The sequence below is a fragment of the Acinonyx jubatus genome, chromosome A2 (genome assembly GCF_027475565.1).
Source record: "Acinonyx jubatus isolate Ajub_Pintada_27869175 chromosome A2, VMU_Ajub_asm_v1.0, whole genome shotgun sequence".
Lineage (NCBI taxonomy): Eukaryota > Metazoa > Chordata > Mammalia > Carnivora > Felidae > Acinonyx > Acinonyx jubatus.
Window position 1 is genome coordinate 62,904,688 of NC_069383.1, and position 27,807 is coordinate 62,932,494.

The window sequence follows — 27,807 nt, forward strand, 5'->3', positions numbered from 1 at the left end:
AGATAAAAATTGCCTCTATCTTCAATTTTATCCTCAAAATAGGGTTTCAAAGTAAAATTTTCCTGGTTTCTCCAAAAAACAGCTCTCAGCTCAAAGCCCACAGCACCTTTTATTTTTTTTAAAAACTAGGTCTTTTATATTACTTAATCTTTTCTTTATGTTCTAGTCATTAAATAAATACTCATTTTATCCTTTCTCCTACTTTCTCTTCCTCACCAATTCCCAAATCCCTTAATAGACATAATCTTTGCCTGCCCCACAACTGCTATTTCAAATGACTCTTGCACATGTTTTATGTTTCTGAGTATTTTGTCTAAGAAAAGAGAACAAAATGGTTTAAAAAAAAAAATAAAACAAAGATTCGCTAAGTCACTACCACTAGGCCCACACTACTGTTTTGAGCAAACAAAGACGTTCCCACTCACTCACTCTAGATTTCCTCGAAATGAGCAGGGTGATGATCACTACTAGATCACCTACTGAATAGTTTAGCACACATTTATAGTACCTACTCTACACCAAACCCCTAAAAAAGGTATAAAAAAAGAGTTCAAAAATCATGACTAAAAAAATCTGAACTTTGTTGAATTTTCTTCTATTTTAGTGTTGTTATTTTTAATTAGTGCTAGGTGAGCCCGCCGTAATCTATTTAGGGTTTAGGGCCTATAAATCAGCTCCGGGTGTTAATATATGATCAGTGTCCTAAATTACTCTGCACCCCAAGTTTACAGCCATGAATCTGATGGGATAAACATTCCACATAGTATTTCCTACCAAATTGAAAAACTGGCTAGTACACTGATGAAGACTATAGATGTCTATTATAAAATTCACCAGTCATCATTTTTCTTATGGCTCTAGGGACAGTAATGAATCCTAGGAGGTATAGAACTGATAAAGCTATAAAGATCATGTGGCTTATTTGGACTCAAGTTACATTTCTACTTTTGCCATTTCCTACTTGCAACACTTTCGGCAATTTGCTTTTTTTCTCCACTCTAAAATGTGTAGATTTGTTTTCAGGATTAAATGATACAGCTAAAATATGCAGACAAAAGCAATAAATAAATATAATTTCCTAACTACCTCATCACAACTCCCCCAACTTAAAGAACCACAGTTGTTCATAAAATATTATAGTTTCACTAAAAAATGAGTCATTGTTTTTTCATTGCACATATGAAACTCCTAAAAATTCTTAAGGGGCTTCCTACGGTTTTCAGATTTCTTAGCAAGGTGTGGACCTTGCTACTTTCAAGCTTCATCTCTACCACTTTCCAACAGCAGCATTTACTTTAGGCAAACATCTGAATGCCAGCCTGTTACTCTCATCTATGCACATACTGTTCCTTCTGTTGAAACGGTCTACCTCAACTTTTTCTACTTTTCTAAGATTCAGCTAATGCTTCATCTTCTTTGGAGCCTTCCCTAATTCCATAAAATAATTTAGATTCTACCATACTCTGCTCTCATAGTACTCTGGAAATACCTCTAACAGGTAAGACAAAGGTACTGTAATCACAAGCTTACATGTCTATCTCCTCGATAAATTCATAATTCCCTTATACCAAAGATATTTTTGAACAATTTGTATCCCAGGCCTTAGAACAGTGACTGATTTCACAGGTACTCAATAGGTGTCTAGGTTGCCGTCCAATAGTATTTTTCTCTTCATATTTCATTCTGAATACTTACTATTGCTATGTATTTAAATTCACTCCTTTTTCCTGAAGTGTCTAATTTGTTGTTAACTCTTCCCATGTAGTTTTCATCTTATTCAGATATTGTAGTTTTCATTTCTAAACATTCTATTTGGATCTTTTTAAAATATCTTCCATGTCTATTCTTAAGCCCCATCTCTTGAAACTACAGAATATAGTTAAAGTAAGTATTTCACTGTCCTTGTCAAATGCTTTCTTCTATGCCATTTATTGGTCTGTTTCTATAAATGGTCTTTCCCATTATGGGCTCTATTTTTCATCGTCTTTTCACGCGTGGTAATTTTTAATTGGATGACAGACTCATATATTTTACCATGTTGAATGCAGGATAGTTTGGGATTCCTACATATACATTCTTGAGCTCTGTATTGGGATATAGTTGAGTTTCTTGAAAAGAATTTAAACCTTTTGACGTTTGCTTTTAGGTCTTGTTAAGCATGAGTACTGCAGCTTTTAATCTAGGGCTAATTCTTTCTGTTACTGTGTAAATAACCTTCTGAGTACTCCACCCGATTCCCTCTGAATTATGAGATTTTCCACAATGATTGGTGGAAACTATCCCTGGTCCTATATAAGCGTTAGGGACTGCTCCCTCTGTTTTGTTTTGTATGTTTCTTCCTTCAGCCTCAGGGGCTTTCTTCACACATATACACTGATCAGTACTCAGCTAGACACTCACAGAGTACCCAGTGGTAACTCTCTATCCTCTGGTACTTTGCCCTACTAACTGTGGTCTTGGCCTCCGAGATTCCCAGGACCATCTATCTCCTCAGTTTAGGAGTACTGCTAAGCTCTGCCTGCACTCTTTCCATTGTACTGTGATCTGATATCTTTTCCTAGACAGTAAAGTGGTACAATCATAGGGTTTACGTCATTAGCTTTCCCTTTCTCAGATATCACTGGCCTGTACTGGCTGATGTCCACTGTCTAAAAATATTGTTTCATTTATCTGTCCAGTTTTTTAGTTGTTTCAGACATAAGAATAAACCTAGTCCCTATGATTCCATCTTTGGTTGGAAATGAAAAAAACAAATTTATTTGATTTTGTACTTGTATCACTTTGTTTTTAGGCTAAGAATCTTATTCCCTAATGACATTAGTACATAATTACTTATCTGCTTTACATAAAGAAGTTTCAAAATTACACTAACATTACTCCTAAAAATGCAGCTACTGAGTACAGTTTAAGCTTTTGTTGTCATTTAGAACTTTGTCATTTAGAACACATCTTCCTAGACACTGACAGTCAAAGTGCAATGTTTTGAAGTCACTTAAAGTGATTCTTTCATCTGCAGTCATGCCAACAACCGGATATACAGTTAGAATCATTTGTTTCAGTTTGTTTCAATTTTTAGCATTTTTAAAATTTTACTTCCAATTTCCAAACTTTTAAATTCTATTTAAAAAAAAATGTACATGGTTGTAAAGTTCAAACAATATAAATATATACACATACACACAGAGATCTCACGTGTTTACCTGTTCCCTCTTCCAAGTTCCTTCCCAAATTCTGAGAGTAATCAATTGTATTAGTCTTAGGTTTATCATTCCATTGTTTCTCTCTCCTTCTCTGTATGCATGTGTGTTTTCAGATAAAACCGTACTCTAGATATGAACTGTAGTGAAATACAGAGTTCTTCCTTTTCCATGTTATCATTGTATAGATGTAGCGTGACTTATTCTACCCGAATCCTATTATTGGACATTTATATTACTTCTAGTCCTTTGCTATTATAAAACACTGGCACAGTGGATAAAAACCATACTTTATTTGACAATTATCCTCAGGAAAACATTTTCAAAGTAGAATTCCTGAGCGAAAGGGTAAATGTGTTATGTAATTTTGCTAGATAACATCAAATTCCCTTTCACCAAGGTATGGATGTGCTCATTTCACACAGTGTTGCCAACAAAATACACTGTCAAAATTTGGAGCCTGGCTGATCTGATAGATAAAAAATGGTATTTCAATGTTTTAATCTGTATTTCTCTTATGATCAAGACTGAACATCTTTTCACATGTTTAAAGGACATCTGCATTTCTTTCTTGTGGATGAGCTATTCATATCTTACTTTTTGTTTGGTGGTGGCCTTTTCCTCTCAAATTGTGAAACTCCTTATAGTGTAAGGATACTGGCCATATGTTTGTGGTAACGTGCAGACATCGCTTCCCAGTTTGCCATTTATATTCTGGCTTCAACTAAGGTTTTGTTTTCAACCTGTAAAAGTTAACCTATACTTTGTCAAATTAATTAATCTTTTCTTTCCTCACTGGATTTTGAATCATACTTAGAGAGTTTTTTTTCATCCTAAGATTATAAAGGAATTAAGCCTAATTTCTTGACTATGCATAACCATCTACATAATTTATAATAAAGGGTCACATTGACTTTTTAAAATTTTTGGTTCATCTTCTTTCCAATGATACATATTTAAATATGCTGCTCTACTGATTACTTGTTTGGAGCACTGTGGTCAAGAAGCATGCCAATCTGATTTTCTGTCCCTTATAAATTGATCCTTTTGCCTGGGATTATTCAAAGGGTTTTTCTGTTTTGTTTTGTTTTTTTACCATCAAAGTCCAGTACTTTCACTAGGATGGGTAGCACACAATTTAAAATCATGGCGTGTCTTTTCAGTATGTAGGTTCATGTCTTGTTTTACCTCAGGGAAGTGTTCTCGAATTGAGTATTTAGTATTTGTTCAGTTTGATTCCTTTGGTTTTTCTACAGGGGCTTCAATTACATGTTTGTTCAATCTTCTTTCCTTGTGTTCTATACCATTTTACCTTAAATACTTTTCATTAATGTGTCTGTGTTTTCATTTACTCCTTTGTACGTTCTATATCCTTTGCCATACTTTCCATGGTATCTGTTTGCACTATGTTCTTTCAGTCTTGTCTTCATATCTGAAATTATTTTTTTCTAATTCTTTCAGGGGTTCATAGTCTTATTTCACGTCCTCATATTGTTTAGTTATCTCATTTCTGAGCTTTTCAATTTTTGACTCATGCTGTTCTGTCATAGCTTCTATAGGTTTCTTAAGTTACAGTTTTCATCTGTTTTTCTGATATGTTTCCATGATCTGTTAACATTTTATTTCAGTTCACTTTCTTCTTCTTTCTTTTTAACTGACTTTGTGTGACACTTCACTGCAATATTTTTTGTTGCTCGTGTTTAAATGAGATGTTTTTGTACATTTCACAGAAGCTTTCCATTTTCGTGAAGATGGGCCAGGGTGGCTTTCCTGAACTCCATCCTCTGTTGTAATAAAGTTGTGTTTTTTTTTTTTAAGATGGCCTGTATGTATGTCCACTTCTATGGTTCTGAGATTCTCTCTCTAGTTTTTGAAACTTTCCTCCTTTTCCCCTATTCTTTCCCTGTACAAAATGGATCTAATCCCCAACAGGCTTTTCCTTAGGATATGTCTGTCCTTTTGCAAGAGTTTTTGGTGAGTTTTCCTAAGGTCTTTGAAGGTTCAAGGTGGTCTCGTTCCTTCTGATCTTCTCAAATCCCCTTAGTGAATCTCTGTGGCCTCTGTGTACCTTTTCTGCCTTCTCTCCAAGGTACAGGAAGTGGAGGCCTCCCCAGGTTATTTTTTGACAGGTTACTCCCATAAGTATTTGCTGGAAGTGGGATCCTCTTCTTTTTGGGTACTATGTATCAGAGCATTTGCTTGGTATATCAGGGCTCTTAGGACCTTCTGCAATTCTTTTTGTTTCTCTTCACAAATTCCCCACAGATGCTAACACTTTCTGATCCTTGCTCTGTCTTCATTCTAGGGTGAGTAGGAGAACCTTAACACTCATTTTTGATGAAAATGTTTGTGTATCCTACTGCTATTCTAGGTTTGTCTGTTTTAGTAAACAGATTTTTGAGGAAATTCAGATGCTATGCTGCTTTGAAGACCTTACCCCAACCAGGAATCCTTTTTTTTTTTTTTTAAATAATACAAAGCATCTGATGGCATAATTTAACAACATGATGACATTTTTCATTTTAATAGTGTTAAACTAGAGTAATTACACATAATTCAAAAAGCAAAGAATACAAAAAAAATTTGCTATTTTCTTATCACTTACGTCCTTCTTGGCCTTAATCTCTGATCACTATATGGAATCAATGCCACAAGCTGGTTTTCTTGCCCTAAAAGTAAAAGTACATTTAGAAATTTATTAACACTATTAATTAAAATATAGTAGATTTCTATCTAAGTGTGGTTTAGAAAGATCAGACTACAACCCAGCTCTCATCTCATTACTTTAGTAAACTGCTCTCAAATCTTCAAAAACTATCAAGTAGACATTGAGTTCTAAAAGAGGTAATTTATCTTTCAGAGCTTGATGTCTAGACAAAATAATACAAAGAATGAGAAAGAGTAATCTTTTTACCGAAAAAAATCTAAAAAGTCCCAGCTTTCAGAAGATCTGAATTCACCAAGACTTCCTTCAACTGTGTATTTTCCCTTTAGATTCTGATTTGGGTATCTGGATAAGGGCAGAAGAAATAGCGCTACCTTGCTGTCCTGAAATCACTATAACTACAGAGGTTCCTACACTATATTCTTGAAAATCAAAAGTGACACACAGAAAGTCTCATGCTTCAAGAGCTTATACAAAATGAGCCTTCCACAACTCATTTAGGCCACACATTGTCTGCATTATGTGACTCCAAAATCCATCCTTTATTTCCTGGGTTGGGCTATATCCAGATTTAACAGATAAGTAGATCTTTAATACACCAATTTTTCCAATCTCATCAGAACTAGGCTGTTTGTAATAACTCTTAAAGCATTAGAGTCACATTCTCTTTTTTTTTTTTAATGATTATTTATTTTTGAGAGACAGAAAAAGACAGAGTGTGAGCAGGGGAGGGGCAGAGAGAGACGGAGATACACAATCCGAAGCAGGCTCCAGGCTCTGAGCTGTCAGCACAGAGCCCGACGCAGGGCTTGAACTCAGGAGCCGTGAGATCACAACCTGAGCCGAAGTCAGACGCTTAACTAGCTGAGCCACCCAGGCGCCCCATAGTCAAATTCTCTTTTAAAGCTTCCTGTAATGCTTCCATTTTTCCTCCCTGCCCCTTCCACAACTCTCTCCTCATTTACACTACCTCCCCACACCACATTTAAATATATATTACATACACATGTCTTTTTCTGTGTGTACATATATCCCGTCTTGTTTGGTGATGTTCATTTGGCTAAACTACAATCCTGCTTAAAAGTAACCTTTTAGCTCCTACGGTGATATCCATACAGCTAAATATTAACAGAGAAAAACATACAACTATGCTCACTGGCTTCATTTAGATCACTAATCACAAGTGGCCTTTAATGTCAGTCATCATACATTACCCAGGTCACACTCTTAATCTGACTCTCCAAAACCACAATTTCACACTTCAACTTTGTCTTCAAATCTCCAATAGCTCCTTCCCTATCCTCACTCTTAGCTCATCATGTGACAAAACAGAACTTCCACAAGTTCCCACCACCACGTCTATGCACCTACCTGTCTCTGTGTCCATACACTCTACATTCTCTCCTACTACAAAGAGTAAACTACAGGTGCTCCTCTGTAAGAGCAGCCCCCTGCTCTTGTGTGCTACATCTAATAATTCTCCCATCTCCTGCGCTATCACCTTTTTTCCTCTATGTATCATTCTCATCAGCATACAAATTATTCACTCCATCTTTTAAAAACTCCCTTTCCTGACTCAGAGCCCCCCTCCAGCTACTGTCTCTATTCTTTGCTTATATATATAGTAAAACTCCTCAAAAATACTACTTTCTTACTACATAACTTCACTCCTCCTATGCACTATTGATCCCACGCTATACGTGCTATATGCAACCTGCCACAGCTGCCCTTTTAAAGGTATCCAGTGGTCTCTATCCACATCACCAAATCCAATGGTCAGTTCTCACTCCTTACATTACCCGATCTATCAGTAGCATCTAACAGTTGTACACTCTCTCCTCCTTGGTACACTTTCCACATTTATTTCCAGGACACCACAGATAAAATGGAATTTCCTCCTTCTACTCTAGCTGCTTTTTCATTGTCTTTGCTAAATCTTCCTCCTGTCACTGAGTTTGAAATGTTGAAATGTCCCAAGGTTCAGCATTAGGGTCTCTTTTTTTTCCATTCACACTGATAAGCTTGGTGCTCTCATCCAACTCAGCTTTAAGTACCACCTGTATTATGATGACTCCAGCCAAGGCCTTGCATTTGAATTCCAGACAATTATAACTAAGTCCCAACTAAATAGGTCCACTTAGATGTCAAATATGCATCTCCACACTTACATCTCTAAAACAGAACTCCTGATCTCTCCCTGGATATACACACTCAAACCTTCTTTTCTCCATTTTAATTAACGGCTACACCATTCTTCCAGCTATTCAGACAAAAATACCTTCAGAGTCATCCTTGACTTTCTACTATCCACAATCCACTTCCAGGCTGCCAAAAAAGCCAAGTGGTTATACCTCAAAATCATAACCCGATTGCCAGAATGGTCCTTTTTTTTTTTTTCTATCTTAGCCTAAGGCACTAATCCCTTCACCTACAAAAATCCTTTTATTCTGTATCAGGTACTTATCCCTGCAATGATAAAGCCATCACATTGAAAGGCCAACTCATATGTAAACTTCCCCAATCTAATGCATTGCTTAGAAACTCTGGTATACCTTATGTGGACACTGCCCTTCCCTCATGGTTTCTCCAGGGTTACCTATCAACTTCAACCAGGCAGAAAATGAGGATGGCACAAAGTATTTTCATGATTTCTACTGTCGCCACTTCTACTAAAGTTTGTGTAGGCTACAAACAACACATGAAGATTACTCCCTTCTGAATTTCCCTATGATATGCCACCAACTGATCCCCCCCCACCCCCCCGTATGACCCATCTTCATTTACCAACCCTTTTCATGTAGTTCCTCTTAAAAATAACTAATTAGGGCATGACTGGCTTGCTTTTATTCTTTACATCGTGAACTAAAAATATTAGGTCACCAAATTACTTAAATTGTTTCTAGTGCCCAACGTGATTATGACCAAATAGGACTAAAAATTTTCAGTCAAAAGACACTGCATATCTAGTATCACAAGGGGGAAAGAAAACAATACTAGACGTAGAGGGGTGGTTTTCATTACTGCTTTGTAAACCTGAATGTGTTTATGGGTTTTTTTTAAATGTTTGTTTGTCTCTTTGTGTCTGTTTAACTGAAGATAACTGATACACAGTTTTAACTTTAATCCTACAAGTTTTTAAAACACAAAGGGCTGTGCTTTGATCTATGGGTTTGCTATCATTACAAATTCATTACAAATCCAGTGCAAATGCCTGGAATAACTCTTTAAAGGAAAAATAACACAGTAACACATACCCCTAGGAATTCTTCCTGTTCCTTGACAAGTGGGACAAGTGACACTATCTCTTCCTGTAAATTCCACATACGGAAACTGAGAGACATCTCCACCTCTTCCATCTTCATTATGGACTTCATTATTAACCAGTCCATTCCTCATATTTTCAGTTGATGTGACTCCATCATAAGCATCTTCTTTATTTGAATGCAAAGGCAAATGAGAAAAAGACTTTCCCATGTCTAAAGAAAAAGAAATATCTTACGATAAAATCAGGGTAAAAGCACGTACACTCAAGAACATTATGGGATTTTTATACCAATATAATTAACATAGAGCAAACTTCAAGGGAATATTCAAATTACTTTTTGGATTAGAATTATATTTAATCAGGGTAACAGTTGAAACAAGGGAGCCAAGAGTCCAAAGTGTTTTTTTCTAACAAATTATTATAAAATGGTATCATATCAGACTCATGATGAGAATGGGCTCTCAAACATTAAAATTGCACATAAGTTTGCACTTTTTAAGGTTCTCTGAAAAGAAAGCGGTCTTCACTAGAATAGAACAAAAACATATTGTACCTTTAAACCAATTAGCACGAAAGGCTAAAGTTGCTTTAGGCAGATTATGACTGTTATTATATTGGATTACCAGGTAAGTTTGAAAGAAGACTTTAACCACCTCTTGTTCCTCCTCAGTCTGTACTTTCTAGGTGCTTAAATTCTTCTTTCCAGCTTATCTCTTCTCAGGCAAAAGACCCTGAGGGCCAAGCATTCTGTGATGGTAAGCAAAACACGCCCTTCAAGCAATAAGGGCTTTCCAGACCCCAAGACAATTATCGATCTGAACATACTGGCTACCTGCACGTACCCATCCACCTTTGTCCCACATTTTCCTTATATAAACTCAGAAGTATTTTTAGCACTTTGGAGACAATCTTTGTGACTTTAGTCACGGTCTTCCCATGCTGGCCTCACTGAAATAAATTCTTCTCTTGTTTCACTACCACTTGTCTTTCTGCCTTTGGATATTGTTAGTGGTGAGTGGTTGAACCTTGTCAATTTGGGACCCTCGGAACCATGTGCTCTTGTACCCCTAAACCGTGGCTCCAAGTCAAAAGTAGTACTTTTCTGGGGCGCCTGGGTGGCTCAGTTGGTTAAGCATCTGACTTCGGCTCAGGTCAAGATCTCATGGTCCTTGAGTTCGAGCCCCAAGTCGGGCTCTGTGCTGTCAGTTCAGAGCCTGGAGCCTGCATGGGATTCTGTGTCTCCTTCGCTCTCTGCCTCTCCCCCACTCACGCTCTGTCTCTCAAATAATGAATAAATGTTTAAAAAAATTTTTTTTTAATTTTTTAAAAAGTAGAAGTAGTACTTTTCAGCCTTTTAAAATTCATGCGCTTTTTGATAAATAAGATCCACAATCCTTCTCATTCTCACATTTCTAGCTTGAAACTTTTAAAGTTTCAACAAAAACTCAAAACCAAATCCCGCATTTGTCTTTCATTCAACAGTTGATGAAATTTCAAAATTACATTGAAACTAATATCCCAAGATATTTAACAGAATTCACCAATACAAAGCAACATTTAGAACACTTAATTTCAAAACTTTAGGGTGACAGTATCAAAAACAACATGGGTAAAATTTAAATTTACATTTAACATAAACTTAAAACCAAGTAAGAATAAGTGATAGTACCTACATATATACCATACCTATACAAAATCACCTCTGCAGGTACGTAATGCAAGAGTACTGCAGTTGAGTCATACAATTTTCAGGATGAAATGAACTTAAAAGTCATATAATCCAATCTGCTGACATTCTCAGGGAAAATTAATAAATTAAGGGAAAGCAGAATTACAAATAACGTTTCTGCTCTTTCCAAATTTGACCATTTATCTTTTATCAGTTCCTAAAAATGTATTATTATAGACATTCATACAAAGAGATAAGCATGTCTTTTAGAAATTCTTATTGATTTGAGTAAGGAAAACTGACACTCAGTAATTCAAGTTATAGTATAATATGGAGAAAAGTTTACTTTTTAATACTGGCATGCCACCCACATCCTGGGATCATTCAAACATAGTATATACAGCAAGATAAAAAATATTCACAACCAGATCAATTTAAAATTGTAGAAAGATGAAGGTGCTTATTTTCACTATTTTACTATTTTAAAAAATCTATGTACACATTATCCATGTAAGCTGAAAAACATAAATGATCTATAACGTCCACAAATGCATCATCTTCTCTTGGCTTGTCTCAGTGACATTAAACCCAGGCCAAACCAATTTGCCAGTCACAGGTGGTTCAGGGGTGAATTAACATCACTATCTCCACACACTGACCTTGGGACCTGTCTGGAATATCAGTTGAGCAGGGATCAGGGGCCTCAGCAGTGTGGCCACCGAGCCATCCTTTCTGGGATCTTAGCACAACAGGAGTGTTAAGATGTATCCCAAAGAATCCTTTGGGGGAAGGGGGGTGGGCGGACAGGGAGGCACAGAGGGCAAGATCAAGTGGCTCTCAGTCTGGACCTGTTTTCTTTCTGTATCTAACAGTTGTCTTGATGAGTCTGCCTCTGACAAGTGTTTATTTCAGCAAGGCTAACTGACAAGCATCAGACTTAGGCACTAGGTATCCCCGCCCTCCCTACTGGATATTCCTCCCATCAAACAGTATTTAGCCACTTTTATTCCTAAAAACCCATTGGTTTATGAAGAGGTGCTACACCCCCCTTTCTTTTCCCTATATGCAATGTTTTCATCGCAATCTCTTACTGAAAACCCGACATGGATCTAAGACTTAGCAGAGAGAGGGGGGAAAAAGTACAGCATTCCATCCAATCTAAATGGGTCGTTTTCTTCTATGATAACGAAAGCCGGCACCTTTTGTAAGCTGCATAAACAAAACACAGCACACAGCCTACTCTGGAAAGGTTAAAGATAAGATCAAGGCAACCGTGCAAAAAAAACTAAAGAAGAGCAAAAGCAGGGGGCACCTGGCAGCACAAGGTGTGGGAACCTGGAATCAACCGTAGGCAGGAGACTGGGTCCGGATAGGTGGTGACAAAACACCGCCATTATCCAACCCTGAGCGCCCCCTGGGTCGCTGGGCTGGGCTGGCTCCCCTGCGGCCTCCCCTGTTCTACCTCTTTCCTGCCGCTTGACTCTTTCCAGGACGCCTCCGCTGGGCTCTACTCCGAAAAAGGGACCGAGGGCCTGCGCGTTCAGATTACTCACCTGCACGCAGAGCGCTGCGCAGTCCCGAGCTGCTCCGGCGCGCACTGGCCAGGGAATAGGGTCACGGGGTCTGCAGTCCGGATCGCTGGGGCTGGGACTACAGGCCTACAAGCGGCGGCCGCGGATTCGGAGCGGGGGAGGGGCAGCAGAACGACGGCTTTGGCGGAGGCCTGGCGCTGCTGCAACCTGCGTCCGCGCCTGCGCAGAGCTCTCTCCTAGGAGGTGTGTGACCCAGCAGTGCGCACGACGCATGCGTCTTTCCTCCGCCCTGCTAAAGTCCGGAAGGGCAACTGCTATGATTGTGCACCCTCCAGGTTGTGTTACCTTGGTCTCTCTCAAGTCTTGAAGGTAAAAATTGGCCGCTCTCGCCCTGGAAAATTTAAAAATAATAGTACTTCCTTTTTCTTTCTTTCTTTTTTTCCTGTCAGGCCTTTTCCTTTTGCAAAGGGGGAAAAACAAAACATACACTATCTACTTCAAACCCTCAGCTAAGAAGCTTTCTATCCACGCCTTGCGAGTCGTCCGTGATTGACACTCGGCGACGCTGGGAGTAGGATAAACTGGTTGGTAGACACGCGTCCGACAGCCGAAAAATCACATCATTTAAAATTTAGAAACTAACCCAGTAGAAGGAAACCAAGCTTGGCAGGAGCCCTAGTTTTGTTTGTGTTTTGCACATGGTTCACCGCCCTCCACTCCCCCTCCTGCCCCTTCCCCCTTAAGTACGTGGTTACAGCAGGATAAGATCCCAGTCCAAGTCACTGTGCTTCAATTTATCGCTGTGGCTTGGGGCTACTGTCCCCAACGTCTCAAAGGCTAGGTTATCTCCTTTGGAAGATGAGAATAACAATACAATTGCAGACTAGACTCGCTGCCTTCAGAGAATTTAACGTTTAATGAATGTTACCTATTGTTACAATCACGGTCACAGCATACATAGTAACCAAGAAAGGAAGTGACAGTGTTTTATTTCTCTTCTGACGGGATCAGTGTGTTTAACTGGTGGAATACTAAGATGTAAAAATAAGAAATATAAGTCAAAATAATATGCAATTTAAGATTTAAAGTTATTACATACACATGTAAGCCAATAAGCCTTCTCAGCCAATGTTGGGGAAAATGTAGTTTCATAACTTTTTGACAGGCATTTTAGCAATACATATCAAGAGAATTAAACATTTGGGGACACCTGGCTGGCTTAGTCGGAGGAGCCTGTTGACTCTTTAGCTCCAGGTGGTGAGGTGGTGAGTTCCAGCACCTTGCTGGGTGTAGGGATTACTAAAAAAAAAAAAAAAAAAAAAAAAGACTTTTTTAAAAAGAGTATTAAAAACTTTTAATTTTCACATTCTTTCGCCCAGCAAGCCCACCCTTTGGAATTTATCCTAAAGCTAATGAGAACTCTCAAAAGATTTCTGTACAAACTGTGTTCATTTAACTTAAATGCCCAATAATGGGGCATTGATTAAATCATTCAGCCTCTCTTGTTTAGCCAAATCTTTCTCAAAGGTGGAGGAAGGGGGAGGGGCTGGCATCTTCCACTAACATTGTTTGACTTTTCAAAGTAAGTAGCTTGACTACACAAATCATAATCTTGGAGACTCCCTCTTCTAGTGGCAAACAGAGATACACAACAGTATTTTGTATACATTTTCAAAGGGTTCACAGATTTTCATAAAGTCCATAAAGATTTTCATAAAGTTTCATTAAGACCACTGGAAAAACCCTGGTTGTAAAATGACAAAGTATTAATGTGGCAAGAAAATGGGTTATAAAACCCATTTAGATAAAAATGGTTGTATGTAGACCTAAATCAGTACAATAACGGTGTTACATTTTCTCGTTCGCAAAAGTTGTTTTAGGAAATTATAATTATGAATTAGAGATAGAGGATTCAGTCATGGTATGTTAATACTAGGTGACCCACATTTCAGGAAACTCTGAACAGATTCATCCTCTTTTCACAACTTTTTAAAAATTTCCTCAATTAAAAAAGTATCATCATGATTTAAATTGGGTTTAACATTTAAAGGAATGAGTTTTAATTTTTATTTATGAAATGGGACACCCATGATTCTGGCTACAGGGGTTCTTCAGAGTTCTTCAGTGGCACCTAAGGTGATGAATTGTGGAAAGATGTCCAAATAGATTCAGTGTTTTATGGGTCTTCATTTTTATTTTTATTTTTTTTTCAACGTTTTTTTATTTATTTTTGGGACAGAGAGAGACAGAAAATGAACGGGGGAGGGGCAGAGAGAGAGGGAGACACAGAATCGGAAACAGGCTCCAGGCTCCGAGCCATCAGCCCAGAGCCTGACGCGGGGCTCGAACTCACGGACCGCGAGATCGTGACCTGGCTGAAGCCTGACGCTTAACCGACTGCGCCACCCAGGCGCCCCGGGTCTTCATTTTTAAAAATACAAATGCCTTAACCATATAAGTAATCCTTTAATATAATGCAATAAATTTGAGGTAAGAATGAATAAAAAAATCAAATTAAAAATTTAAAGTGTAAGTCTTAAGGGAGCTTCTATAGTAAGAGAACTTATTATTTCCACATCTAGTATCCTTTGACTCAAAATGTTTTAAAAGATCTAGTTAGAGGGGTGCCTCGGTGGTTCACTTGGTTGAGCATCTGACTCTTGATTTTGCCTCAGGTCAAGATCCCAAGTTTGTAGGATGGAGCCCCAGGTGGGGCTCTGCACTGAGCCTGGAGCTTGACTAGTATTGGGCTCGACTAGTATTGTCTCTCTCTCTCCTCTTGCTCCCTTACCACTTTGCATGTGTGTTCTCTCTCTCTCTCTCTCAAATAAAAATAATAATTAAAAACCGAGTTAGAGCCCATAAATAAATTTATATTTTTTCATTACATATGAAATCTGAAATAGGAACTGGAAGTAGGTGAGAAACTGAAAATTGAGTAGCGATTCTGCATAGGTAATTACCCAGTGTAAGTCTCTAGTTCTCCAGTCTTCCTGAATCACCCTTTCTAGCAATATGCAAATGAAATAACCTGAACCTTCTGTAAGTAGAAAGAGGTAGGGGTCCTCAGAAAAGGAAGTCATTTTTAGGCCCCCAGCTATTTTCCATGATCTTACTGGCTCTCCTTGCCCTAACATACTTGCGGAACTCCCTAGAAGGTGTCAGAATTACAAATAAAAGCAGAAACCTCAGTAGTTAATGATTTTAAGGAAATCTTAATGATTTAAGGAAATTTTAAGGAATGCAAAAACTAACATCTCTAAGAGGCCAGGACAGAGCCTAACTATAACAGAGACAATAAATTAGTGATAAAACTCCCAGTGCCATTTTAAAAGTGAGCCAGGCCCAGCATGCCTTACCTGAGACCAGGAGCTCCAGACATCATCTAGATTATAACTGCTCTGTGAGCATGCCCATAGCTCCTTCTCCTTGTCCGACAGTTACCTCTGCTTCCTTATGTTAAAGTCTCCACCCATGGAGGAGTACAGGCTTTATTTAGCCTAAGATGCGTGTATCGGCATGTTTTCTAAGTGTGCCTGTGCAGTGTTATACCCACCTTTACTTGTGATGTCAAAGCTCCCATTTCTGAATAGTCATCCTAACCCTAAATAAAAGAAACCCACTTAATGCCACTCAGGGAATCATGGCTTTGGAAGTTAGTCACAGTGATCTACTGTAGTTGCTGTAAATAAAGTTTCCTTTGTGTGACAACTTCACCTGGTGTTGTCTCCACCTGTGAGGCACCAAAGAAAGGACTCTAGTTACTTACATTACACTTCCTCAATGGAGTGCATTCCCCAGTTTTTCTAAATATTTCTGAGAAGAAGGGCTTACAGCTCTGCTGATAATTTACTGTCATTATTCGATGTGCTTAGCTCCTGGCTCAAGTCTTGGTCACTGTGTGCTGTCTCGTCACTGCTTCTGGATGCTTCCTTGTTCTCTCTATATCCCTTTGCCACACGTTTAAACACAGTTCTTTTCCATCATATCACAAGTCACCATGAACAAAAAGCTGTATGTGCAACAGTTTACCAAAGACTTGTAGAAATTAAAAAGTGGTTTAAGTACAAAAAACAAAAAAAACCAAAAACCAACGGAACAACTTAAAACAATATCAGACACTGATTTTTTACTAAAGTTCGAAGTTCATTTTCTGCCAAGAGTCATGTTGTAGTGATTCCCCTTCTTCCTAAGCCCAGTCTCTTCCATCTCTCCTTCCCCAGCAGCCCACCCTCACTCTCCATTGAGCTTTTTCCCAAATGCTTTTCTATAAGTTCTGAAGCCCAGAACCCATTTTTCTCAAGCTGCTAGAGATGAAAATGGGGAGTTTCTCTTGCACAGACCAGTTTGGGGCTACCTTTATCTCAACCTCTCTTTTATGAGACTAGCCTAGAGATTTCTTTTTATAACAGAATGACCAATTAATATTTGTTCACCAACACAGCGATATCCTTCCAGTGCTTTCAGAATGCAGTGACATTGGGGCGCCTAGGTGGCTCAATAGGTCAAGAGTCTGACACTTGATTTCAGCTCAGGTCATGATCTCACAGTCTGTGAGTTTGAGCCCTATGTCCAGGCTCTGCACTGACAGCTCAGAGCCTGCTTGGGATTCTCTCCCTCTCGCTCTACCTGTCGCCTGTTCACTCTCTTTCTCTCAAAATAAATAAACATTAAAAAAAAATACAATGACACTGTTATCAAAATTTTAGAATTCTTTCTTCTTTTGTTCCTCTATTCAAAATAGAATGACTAGAACTTAAAAGAACTAACTATAAATATGGAAATTCTTCCTCTGAGATGCCAATTATCAGTTCAAGCACTGGAGGAAAGTGTTTATACCAGTGCTGTCCCACAAAAATGTAATTGAGCAATAAATTTAAGCCATATATGTAATTTTAGCTTTTCTAGTAGCCATGTTAGAAAAAACAAAAGGAAATTTGTAGGTTTAATTATAATAACCCAATATGCCTAAGACATTATTGTTTCATAAAAAGTAATGAGATATTTTACATTTTGTTTCATATGAAGTAAAAAATTTTGTGATTCAGTTCTGAGTAGCCACATGTCAAGTTCTCAACAGCCACATGTGGCTGGGACATATTCTTTTAGACAACACAGCTCCATACAATAATACAAAACACCCGTAGAGTTCCTAGGATTTTCTGATTACATAGAGCTAAAAAGTTTTAATTTAAGAGAGAAAATATCATTTACATTTACTTAAAAATCTTTTTTTAATGTTATTTATTCTTGAGAGAGATAGAGAAGGAGCACAAGCAGGGGAGGGGCAGAGAGAGAGGGAGACACAGAATCTGAAGCAGGCTCCAGGCTCTAGGCTCTAGGCTGTCAGCACAGAGCCCGATGCTGATGCGGGGCTTGAACTCAGGAGCCGTGAGACATGACCTGAGCTGAAGTCGGTGGCTTAACTGACTGAACCACCCAGGTTCCCCTCATTTACATTTTCATCTTAATGTGTGCTAAGATTTTTGTGCTAACCTCAAACTGTCCTTTAATTTTCATTGTGCTTGTTGTCTCTTCCTAAACACTGCTTCTAAAGCTCCTCCATGCCTTGACTTCTAAATTATGACAGTTTGGTACAGCTTGGTCTGTTAATCTTACTATTTGTTATATTTTCTAACATGGGATCCCTAGAAACGATTTCTGGGAATTTTCATGAGTCACAGAAATGCATAGGATAAGTCAGTTAGGTTTAGATTTAAGACAGAGGAAGCAAATAGAAGCTAGCACATCTGTAAGAGATATGTCAGAATGTATGTCTTTGACATGCTAATTTCAACTTTTCAAAGTTCTTAAATATCACTGTGAAATATCGCATGTTCAGTTCTGCTGATTTCCAAATTACTCTTCAGATTTCGAACACTAGTAATTAATAATGATGACCTTAAAAAATATTAGTAAAAATATTAGTAGCATTATATTAGTAATATTAGTAAATTAGTAAGAAATACTAGTAATATTAGTAAATATTAGTATACAGAAGTGGGCATTGGGTATCAGTACAGGACAATGTCCATTCAAGTCAGTGTTCTACTTTGAACAGAAACAATGTGTGTTTCTGAAAGGACCTTTTTTTATCTCTAAGAAATCAATCTCAAAAATAATATCTGTCCATCTATATTGATAAAAATCTAGTAAGCTAACTAGGTAACTCAACAAAACAGTGAAATATGGTAAGGTATGTGAATGATAGAAGAATGCTGTGTAAACATACGTATATACTTGTGAAACCATAACCGTCATCAAAATAATGAATCTATTCACACCCACAAAAATTTCCGTGTGTTCTTTTCTTTGCAGGGGTAGGGGGGAATGCTAGTGCCCCCTTTTTTTTTCTTTATTTTGTTTTATTTTATTATTATTATTGTTTTTTTTTTTTAATTTACATCCAAGTTACTTAGCATATAGTGCAATAATGATTTCAGGAGTAGAATCCAGTGATTCATCCCCTACATATACTACCCAGTGCTCATCCCAACAAGTGTCCCCTTAATGCCCCTCACACATTTAGCCCATTCCCCCCACCCATAACCCCCCCCCGCACCAGCAACCCTCAGTTTGTTCTCTGTATTTAACAGTCTCTTATGTCCCCCTCCCTGTTTTTATATTATTTTTGCTTCCCTTCCCTTATGTTCATCTGTTTTGTGTCTTAAATTCCACATATGAGTTGAAGTCATATGATATTTGTCTTTCTCTGATTAATTTTGCTTAGCTTAGCATAATACACTCTACTTCTATCCACATTGTTGCAAAAGGCAAGATTTCATTCTTTTTGATTCTTGAGTAATACTCCATTATATATATATACATATATATGTATATATATTATATATATAATATATATATTAAGGGTTTTAAGGGTTACTGATGAACATGTTTTCACGTGCTTATTTGTCATCTTTTTAACATTTTTGGTGAAGTGTTCAAAATTTTGTCCATTTTTTATTGTTATTATTTTGTTTTCTTTTTATGGTTGTGAGAGTTTTTAATTCTGAATAAGGCTGGACTCTATCAGACATGATGTGCAAAAATTTTACCCCAGTTTGCTGTGGTGCTTTCATTCTCTTAACTATCTTTGAAAGAACAGAAGTTCTTAATTTTGATGGCATCACATTCATTAATATGACTTAGAGCCTAGTGGGGAAGAGAGTTAAGTAAATCAACAATTACAACATAATGTGATAAGTGCTATGATAAGAATTTGCACAGCAGGTATAGAGAATGGCATTTGGTTCTGACTTAGGGATTAATAAAGACTTCCTAAAGGAGGAGATATTTGTGAAGGAGTTAGCTGAATAAGGCTGGAAATGGAGTTACCGGCAAGAAAAGAAGGTGTACACAAGCCTGGAGCTATAAAAGTATGATATATTTAACTATAAGCATCTGTATGACTAGAACATGGTCTACATATGAGGACAAAAATGCAAAATGAAATTAGGCTAAAACTGAGAAAACAAATTAGTCATGAAGGATCCTGTGCATTAAGGAGTTATGACTTAATGCTAATCATTATGGCCATATATGCATTTTAGAAAGATTATTCTGGAATTGTTACCGAAAATGAATGAGGAGTGGGTAGATGGGATGTGGAGGCTGACCAGATAAGAAATATGAGAAGGATCCAGAACAAAGTTAATGATGCCTGGGGAACAGAGAAGATGAATAGGTAGGGATAATTGGGAAATAGAATCAACAGGATGTGGTTATTACTGAGTATTTCCTGAAAGACTGTGGGAGGAGTTAAATATAGAATTTGGAGAAAGAAATTTTTAAACCTAAACAAAATCAATGATGTAGCTGAGGAATAGAGCTACATAATTTGAAATTTCATGAACTTGTTTAATATATTTTATTTCCTGACAAACTGTTGTAATGAGATCAATGAGATGGCTGATAGACCAAGATGGCCATTAGATTAGTAATAGCTACTGGGAGTCAAGAATTAGTTGAAGCCCACCATAGTAAAAATATATATACATATGTTTTCAAAACTGAAGATTATTAGAGATTCTATAGAGATCATATAGAGATACTATAGAGAATAATATATTCTTATAGTATTATAGTATGTTAATTACTATCGCCTATGTTTATATTTTGAGGTTATGTGTTAAATAATCAGAACAGCAATCCAGGTGAGACAACAAACCCAGTATGTTATTTGAAAGACACTGGGACTATGCAAGTTGGAGTTCTTGTACTTAAAGGGAAGGAGTAATGACAAAAATAATTTTTCTTCTTCAGTGGCCATAGATATAGATGAAGTCAGAGCATGATAACAAGTTTTATGCGCTCAGTTAGATAACTAGTCAAGTTCAAAAGGTGAGTCCAGCTGAGAAGCAGTGTTTTCAGATTTTAGGGTTAGACAAGATGGTTAGTATTAAAGAAACAAAAAGTTTCAGGAAGAAGAAATCCTTAAAATAGAATAAGAAACTCTGAACAAAAAGCCAACATAATACAAGTTCAGCCAACAAAAATGAGTAATACATTTTTGGCAGGTACTAATCCAATAATTGAGGTTAATGATAACCAAAAGCCTTAAGGTAAGTTCTGCTTATATATATATATGTCTGCACAAAGGTCAGACTTGTTTTCAAAGTACAGGGAAACCCAAGTATGCACAGGAAGAAAAGAAGGAAGACATGACTGGTATGAGAAACTCAGGGAATAAGAAACAAGGCCAGATATGAGTCACAAGGGATCAAGTAGCTTTTTATGACATGAATGCAAGGGAGAACAATCAGCAAAATTAAGTGGTTAGGGGAGAAAAGAGGAAGTATTTTCAGTTTTTTGGTAGGAGATTATCACCACTTTGGCAAAGTGGAGAACTGGGTCCAGAAACCCTTGAGGAGGTGTTCTGAAAGGATTATAATATAGGAAAAATACAGAGCCCAATCAGAAATTTTGAAGTTACAAGAGACTTTTGCTCCAGTTCACAAGCACAAGCAAGAAAGGATTTTAAAAATAGGCGTGGGGTGGGGGCACTTATCAGACCTGAGGACACAAACTTTAATGAATTTAAATCCAAAAGGTAATGAGAATTTCCTAACAGAGGAGAGAATCACAGCTGCTTTCATTTTTTACAGAACAGTTTATGGTGCATACATTGCCTTTATACTACATAAATGCACCATAAACAGACATAAAGAGAGACCAGCCAATGTTTAATGGTTGTGTGTGGGTTGGAATGATAGATGACAATCTCATGGAGCTCCAGTCAGAGTAAGTGTGCATCCACCCTTTAACTCTATTCCAAAGGTCTTAACTGAGTGCTCAGAAGTAGTATGTGAAAGGCAGGAATGAGGCAGGATTGCTGGGAGCAGTCCCTTTGAGGATTCCAAGCCTTCATTAAGTTGTACTGCAGCAGCCCTTGGAAGGCTGGGGCAGGGCAATGGGGTGGAGAGGGTTACACTCAGGCACAGTAAGACAGGCAAGACAGGAATAAAGACAGCCCTCAGACATGCTGGAAGCTGGGCTTTTGAACTAAAAGAGTAGCACTTTAGTGGATGAGCTATCAGGTACAAGTAATCTCTAGAGCTTTTCCAGTGCTGAGAACCTAAGCATGTTTTAAGCAACTAAACACTGTAATTAAAGCTTCAAAAGAATCCAGACTTAGCAAATCCAAAGTATTAATACACTCAAACTTCCAAACAAAGAAGTCCAATAGAAAAACTGGCAAGATATTTTTTAGGGCAAATACTATTTAGCCTTCTCTCTCTGTCTCTCTCTCTCTCTCTCTCTCTCTTTTTTATATCTAGCATTTAATAAACCTTATGAGATGTGTGAAGGCAAAAGAAAATGTGAGCTTGGTCAAGAGTGAACTATTAATAGAGGTAAACACAAAAATGGCTCATTTGTTGAAATTATCTGAAAGGGACTTTAAAATCACTGTTATAAATACGTTGCAGGGTCTGTGGAGAAAGTGGATAACATGGGAACTGTTAAAAAATTGAAATACTAGAAAAATTAATAAAATATCAGTCATAAAAAAATCTTCATAGTATTACCAGCTAACTGGAAGTAGCAGAGAAAAAACTATAAATTTAAGACAGATTAATGGAGATTATACAAACCAAATATAAAGAGCAGAAAAAAGGACAAATGGAAGAAAATATCTGATATCTCCAGGACAGTATCAAATGACCTACCACACTATATGTGGAATACTTGGAATACAAGGAGATGTTCTGATCACCAGAACATTTCTAGCAGAAATTTTAGAAGTTCTTTAGGCTAATGTGAAATAATACCAGGTAGAAGTCCTACTATATGAATAAACATATAGCAGTAATTTTTATTATCTTTATTTTATGTATTTCATCCATTATATCTATCTATAGCTGTATATCTTGAGTAAATATAGTTATGATATAGTTTGGGTTTATAACATACATAGAAGTAAAATATATACCAAAAAGGGCTCAAAATGTAGAAAGAAATGTAAATAGAATTATAGTATTGCAGTGTTCTTATATTTTTCTTTATTATTTGAAGGTAAACTAAGATTTGAAGACAGATAAAGTAAAAAAAGTAGGGGAGAATGTACTATGAAAACAGTAAGCATAAGAAAGAATGTACCACCATAGTAATATAAGAAAAATAAAACTTCAAGAAAAAGAGTATTACCAGAGATACAGGGGAAAATTCATGTGGTAAAAGTCATTGTTTAAGAAGATATAACAGTTTTCAACATGTATGCAGCTACTAACAGAGTCTTAAAGCCACAAAACAATAATTGGCACAATTAAATGGAGAAATAGACAAAACTATAATAAATAATTGATCAAATAGAAAATCAACAAAAGTATAGAAAATTTGAATAACACTATGTACAAACTTGATCCACTGAAGTTAATACAATATGAAATCCATCAATTAAAAGCACAAATTCCTTTCAACTGCACAAAGAACACTCAGCAAGATAAACCAATTATTTGCTAGCATATAAAAAAGTCTCAATAAATTTGAAAAAAATCAGAAACATATAATACATGTTTTGTGACCACAGATTAGAAATCAGTAACAGAAAAATATCTGGAAAATGGCAAAATACTTAGAAATTAAGTAATTCTTTTCTGAATAATCCATGAATCAAAGAAGAAATCACATGGGGAAAAGTGAGAAATATTTTAAATTCTATAATGAGAACATAATATATCAAAATTTATAGAATGCATCCGAAACTGGTGTAAAATGGAAATTTATAACATTATTTGCCTATATTAGGAAAGAAGAGAGGTGCCTGGGTGGCTCAGTTAGTTAAGTGTCAGACTCTTGATTTCAGCTCAGGTCATGATCTCACAGTTCATGGGTTCAAGCCCTGTGCCAGACTCTGTACTGACAGTGTGGAGCCTGCTTGGGATTTTCTGTCTCTTTCTTTCTCTGCCCTTCCCTCTGTTTCTCCTTTTTTAAAATATAAACTTAAAGAAAAAGTTGAAGGCACAGCTTCTACATTAGAAAACAAAAGAGAAGATAAAATTAAACCCAACTTAAGAAGAAATGAAATATTACATATAAAAGTAGAAATTAATGAAGTAAAAGATAAACTGAGAAAATAAAGTCAAAGTTTATTCTTTGAAGTGATTAATAAATTTGATAAAACCCTAACAAAAAAAATGAAGAAATTATAAATTACCAATATAATTAAAAAAATAGGGGACATCATTACATATCTTACAAACATTAAAGACACAATAAAGGGATATTATGAATAACTTCATGCCCATGTTTCTCAGGTGGGGACAGTTTTGCCCAGAGGGGATATTTCACAGTATCTGGAAATAATTTGGTTGTCACAACCGAAGGGAAGAGGTGCTACTGGAATCTTATGGATATAGGCCACGGATGCTGCTAAATATCCTACAAAACACAGAGCATCTTCCCATAGCAAAGCCTCAAATACCCATAATGTTGAAGTTGAGAATCTCTCCATTGTGTTAGTAAATTCAGTAACTTAAATAATTGAGTGAATTTCTTAAAAAATACAGCTTACCAAATTGACACATAAAGGAATAGAAAAATCTATGTAGACTCACATGTATTAGGGAAATTAAATTATCAAAACCTCACAAAGAAAACTCAAATTTCAGGTGACTTTACCATTAAATTACATCAAGTGTTAAATAAAAAGGAAAACGAATATTAAATAAATTTTTAAAAAAGGAAGGAACACTTCCCAACTCATTTTTATGAAGCAGCATAACCTTGATATCAAAACTTGGTAAATACAATACCTGAAAAGAAAATTATAGACCCATACACCTTCTCATGATCAAAGATTCAAAATTTGTTAATATTAGCAGATTCAGGGGCTCCTGGGTGGCTCAGTCTGTTAAGCGTCCAACTCAATTTCGGCTCAAGTCATGATCTCCCGGTATGTGAGTTCAAGCCTGCATCGGGCTCTATGCTGACAGCACAGAGCCTGGAGCCTGCTTTGGAGTCTGTGTCTCCCTCTCTTTCCATTCCTCCCCTGCTCATGTTCTGTCTCTATCTGTCTCTCAAAAATAAATAAATGTTTAAAAATATATATTAGCAGATTGAATACAGGAATACATTAAAGAATAATACCAGTGGCTAACATTGAAACTCAATCTATGTAATTCACAAAATAACAATATAGAAGAAGAAATCATGTCATCATCTAAATAAATGCAGAAAAAAGTAAATTGACTAGTTTTTCAATTCTCATTGATTATAAAAATTTCACCATAGAGGATAGATTGGTAAATGACTTTGTGTCATCATTTCACCGTAATTCTTAGCCAGTGCAATAAAGCATGAAAAAGATTGAAATGCATGAAGTTTATAAACAAAATTGTAAAGAAACAGGATTTTGTGTGTAAAATATTTTATGGGTCCCAGAAAAATATTCCAGAAGTAATATATTATTTTAGTTAGTTCATAGGACACAAATATACAAAAATCAATTGTAATGATAATTTTCAAATAAAAATCTAAAAATACCATTTACAATTGCATTAAAAAAATTAAATACCTAGGAATAAACCTAATAAAACTCATGCAAGATACCTATATTAAAAACTATAATCTATTTGAGAGAAATTAATGAAGACTGAAATAAACAAAGATACTATTTTCACAAATTAGAAGGTTCAGTATTAAGGTGTTTCTTTCTCTTCAAATTGGTCTATAGATTCAATTCAATATAAATCAAAATCCTTGAAGTCTTTTTTGATAAAATCAACAATTAGATTCTATAATTTATATGCAAATGGAAGAACTTAGAAGAACCAAAATAATCTTGCCAAAGAACAACAAAATTGAATGACTTGTAATTCCAGATTTCAAGCTATAAAGTTAATGTAATTAAGATAATGTATCATTGTTATTAGAATAGCCGAATAGAATCAATAGAACATAACAGAGTTCAGAAGTAGACTCATGCATTAATTGACCCATGATCCAATTAACTTCCTACAAAGTCAGCTCAATAGTGAAAGGACCAGTCTTTTAATTTGGAATCATTAGATGTTTATATAGAAAAATATAGGCCAATGTGTGGGGCGCCTGGGTGGCTCAAGTCAGTTAAGCATCTGACTTTGGCTCAAGTCATGATCTCGTGGTCCGTGAGTTTGAGTCCTGGGTCGGAGCGTCAGGGCCGACAGCTAAGAGCCTGGAGCCCGTTTTGGATTCTGTGTCTCCCTCTCTCTCTGCCCCTTCCCTGCTCATGCTCTGTCTCTCAAAAATAAGTAAACATTATATAACATATACATATAACATATATATATATATATATATACATATATATATATATGTACATATATTATATATATGCCAATCTGAAAAGGCTTACTGTGATTCCAATTACATGACCTTCTGGAAAAGGCAAAACTACATGAGGTAGTAGTGAAGTAGGTGTTACATGAGGTAAAAAAGATCAGTGGTTGCCAGGCTTTCAGCAGAAGCGAAAGAGGGTTGAAGAGGAAAAGCACAAGGTATTTTTTTAGGATGGTGAAACTATTTTGTATAATACTGTAATGGTGGGCACATGACACTATGGATTGTCAAAACCCATAGAACTTTACAATACAAAGAATGTGCCTAAGTGTAAGTAAATTAAAAAAAAAAAAAAAAAAAGATTTACCAGGTGTGAGATCCCAGGAGTGATGTAGACAAAATCTATTATAAATATATGAAATGACTTTGCTGAAGGTATTAGGAGAAAAAGATACTGACCTAAGTAACTTCAGAAATGAATAGAGTCTTTAAGTCTAAAGGCAAAAGAAAATATATATAGGCACTGTACTATAGTTCATAAAATTGTTCCATGTTGAGCTACAGAATACGAATTCTGATACCACCATACATATATATGGGAATTGAGCCAGTAAGTAATTGGATGGTAGACAGGTGGAGCCAAGGTTTTTGTTATTGGACTGAGAAGTTACAGATAAGCACGGGGAAGAGGCTACAATAATAAATGTAGTATGGGTTGCATTTGTATATGCCAGTATAAACTCATATTTAGCTTAATAGGGATATGGATAATTACATACAGGAATGTTTACAGATTCTTGTATATACACATTAGTATACACACAGATTTCCTTTCTCTATCAGTTGAGAGGGTGTGGAAGCAATAACACCTCAGTACCAATGAGCACACCTAGTAGCCAGAACTTAATTTCTAATATCATTCTTTAATAATAGGAGCTAGAGCTCCTGGGAGAAATGGATTATTCTAGAACTGAATCAGGAAATATACAAGATGAGCCTGGAGAAACTTGTAGTGTCAGAAAATAAGAAATTGCTTAAGGAAACAAATAAACACACACAAGTCATAGGAACTCACAATGGGGGATATATCAAAGGGACACAACAGCCAAAGGAAAGAGTTTCCAATGGCCAAAGCTTTTACACTTCAAGCAACAATATAAATAAGGTGGTGGTAGATGGTAATCCAAATTATAAAATATACATCCTTGAGTTCATACAGATATATATATATATATATATATATATATATATATATATATATATAAAAGACTAAATAAATGGGGATAAATAGACAAATGATGTATGTAGAGAAATTTGAAATAATTTATGTAGATATTCTTCTCTCAAGGGAGTGGAGCATAACTCCCTACTCCTTAACTGTGGACTGCATATGGTGATTTCCTTCCAAAGAGCACAGTATAGAAGGGGGAAAAATAGTAACTTTGCAGTTGAGAAATCTGATCCACATACCTCAGACAGGCAATCAAGGTGATAAGTCACGCTGATACTATGTACCTTTGGTATAATGCAATGAGAATGGCACTTTACTTCTTTATAAAGTCTTTGTCCCCCAAACCTGTAACTCCACTGTATTGGTCAGGATCCTCCAGAGAAACAACCAACTGGATGTATCTCTCTGTCTATATGTATGCTGATATTGAGATATATATATAGAGAGAGAGACAGAGAGAGAGAGAGAGAGACAGAGAGAGAGAGGGAGAAAG

The 27,807-nt window shown here is 36.5% G+C and overlaps 1 protein-coding gene and 1 long non-coding RNA gene across 8 annotated transcripts in view; one reads left to right on the plus strand and one right to left on the minus strand.

Annotated features, from left to right (window-relative positions):
* TMEM106B (transmembrane protein 106B) overlaps nucleotides 1–12,486 on the minus strand; it is a 29,871-nt gene extending 17,385 nt beyond the window's left edge. The window contains exons 1-5 of one of the 6 annotated variants that reach the window (XM_053218408.1): nucleotides 12,350–12,485; nucleotides 10,814–10,915; nucleotides 9,781–9,874; nucleotides 9,117–9,338; nucleotides 5,803–5,866 (exon numbers count right to left, since the gene is read on the minus strand). In XM_053218408.1, coding sequence (XP_053074383.1) covers nucleotides 5,803–5,866; nucleotides 9,117–9,336 — 284 coding nt within the window. In that variant the 5' untranslated portion in view covers nucleotides 9,337–9,338; nucleotides 9,781–9,874; nucleotides 10,814–10,915; nucleotides 12,350–12,485. The other 5 variants (XM_053218409.1, XM_027071976.2, XM_053218407.1 and 2 more) reach the window with 5 other exon arrangements.
* A 74-nt stretch (nucleotides 12,487–12,560) lies between these two features.
* The window catches only part of LOC128314783 (uncharacterized), a 97,139-nt gene continuing 81,892 nt past the window's right edge, over nucleotides 12,561–27,807 (plus strand). Inside the window, exon 1 of one of the 2 annotated variants that reach the window (XR_008296825.1) lies at nucleotides 12,561–12,697. This is a non-coding gene — a long non-coding RNA (uncharacterized LOC128314783). The remainder of the gene's footprint in view (nucleotides 12,698–27,807) is intronic. The other variant, XR_008296824.1, reaches the window with a different exon arrangement.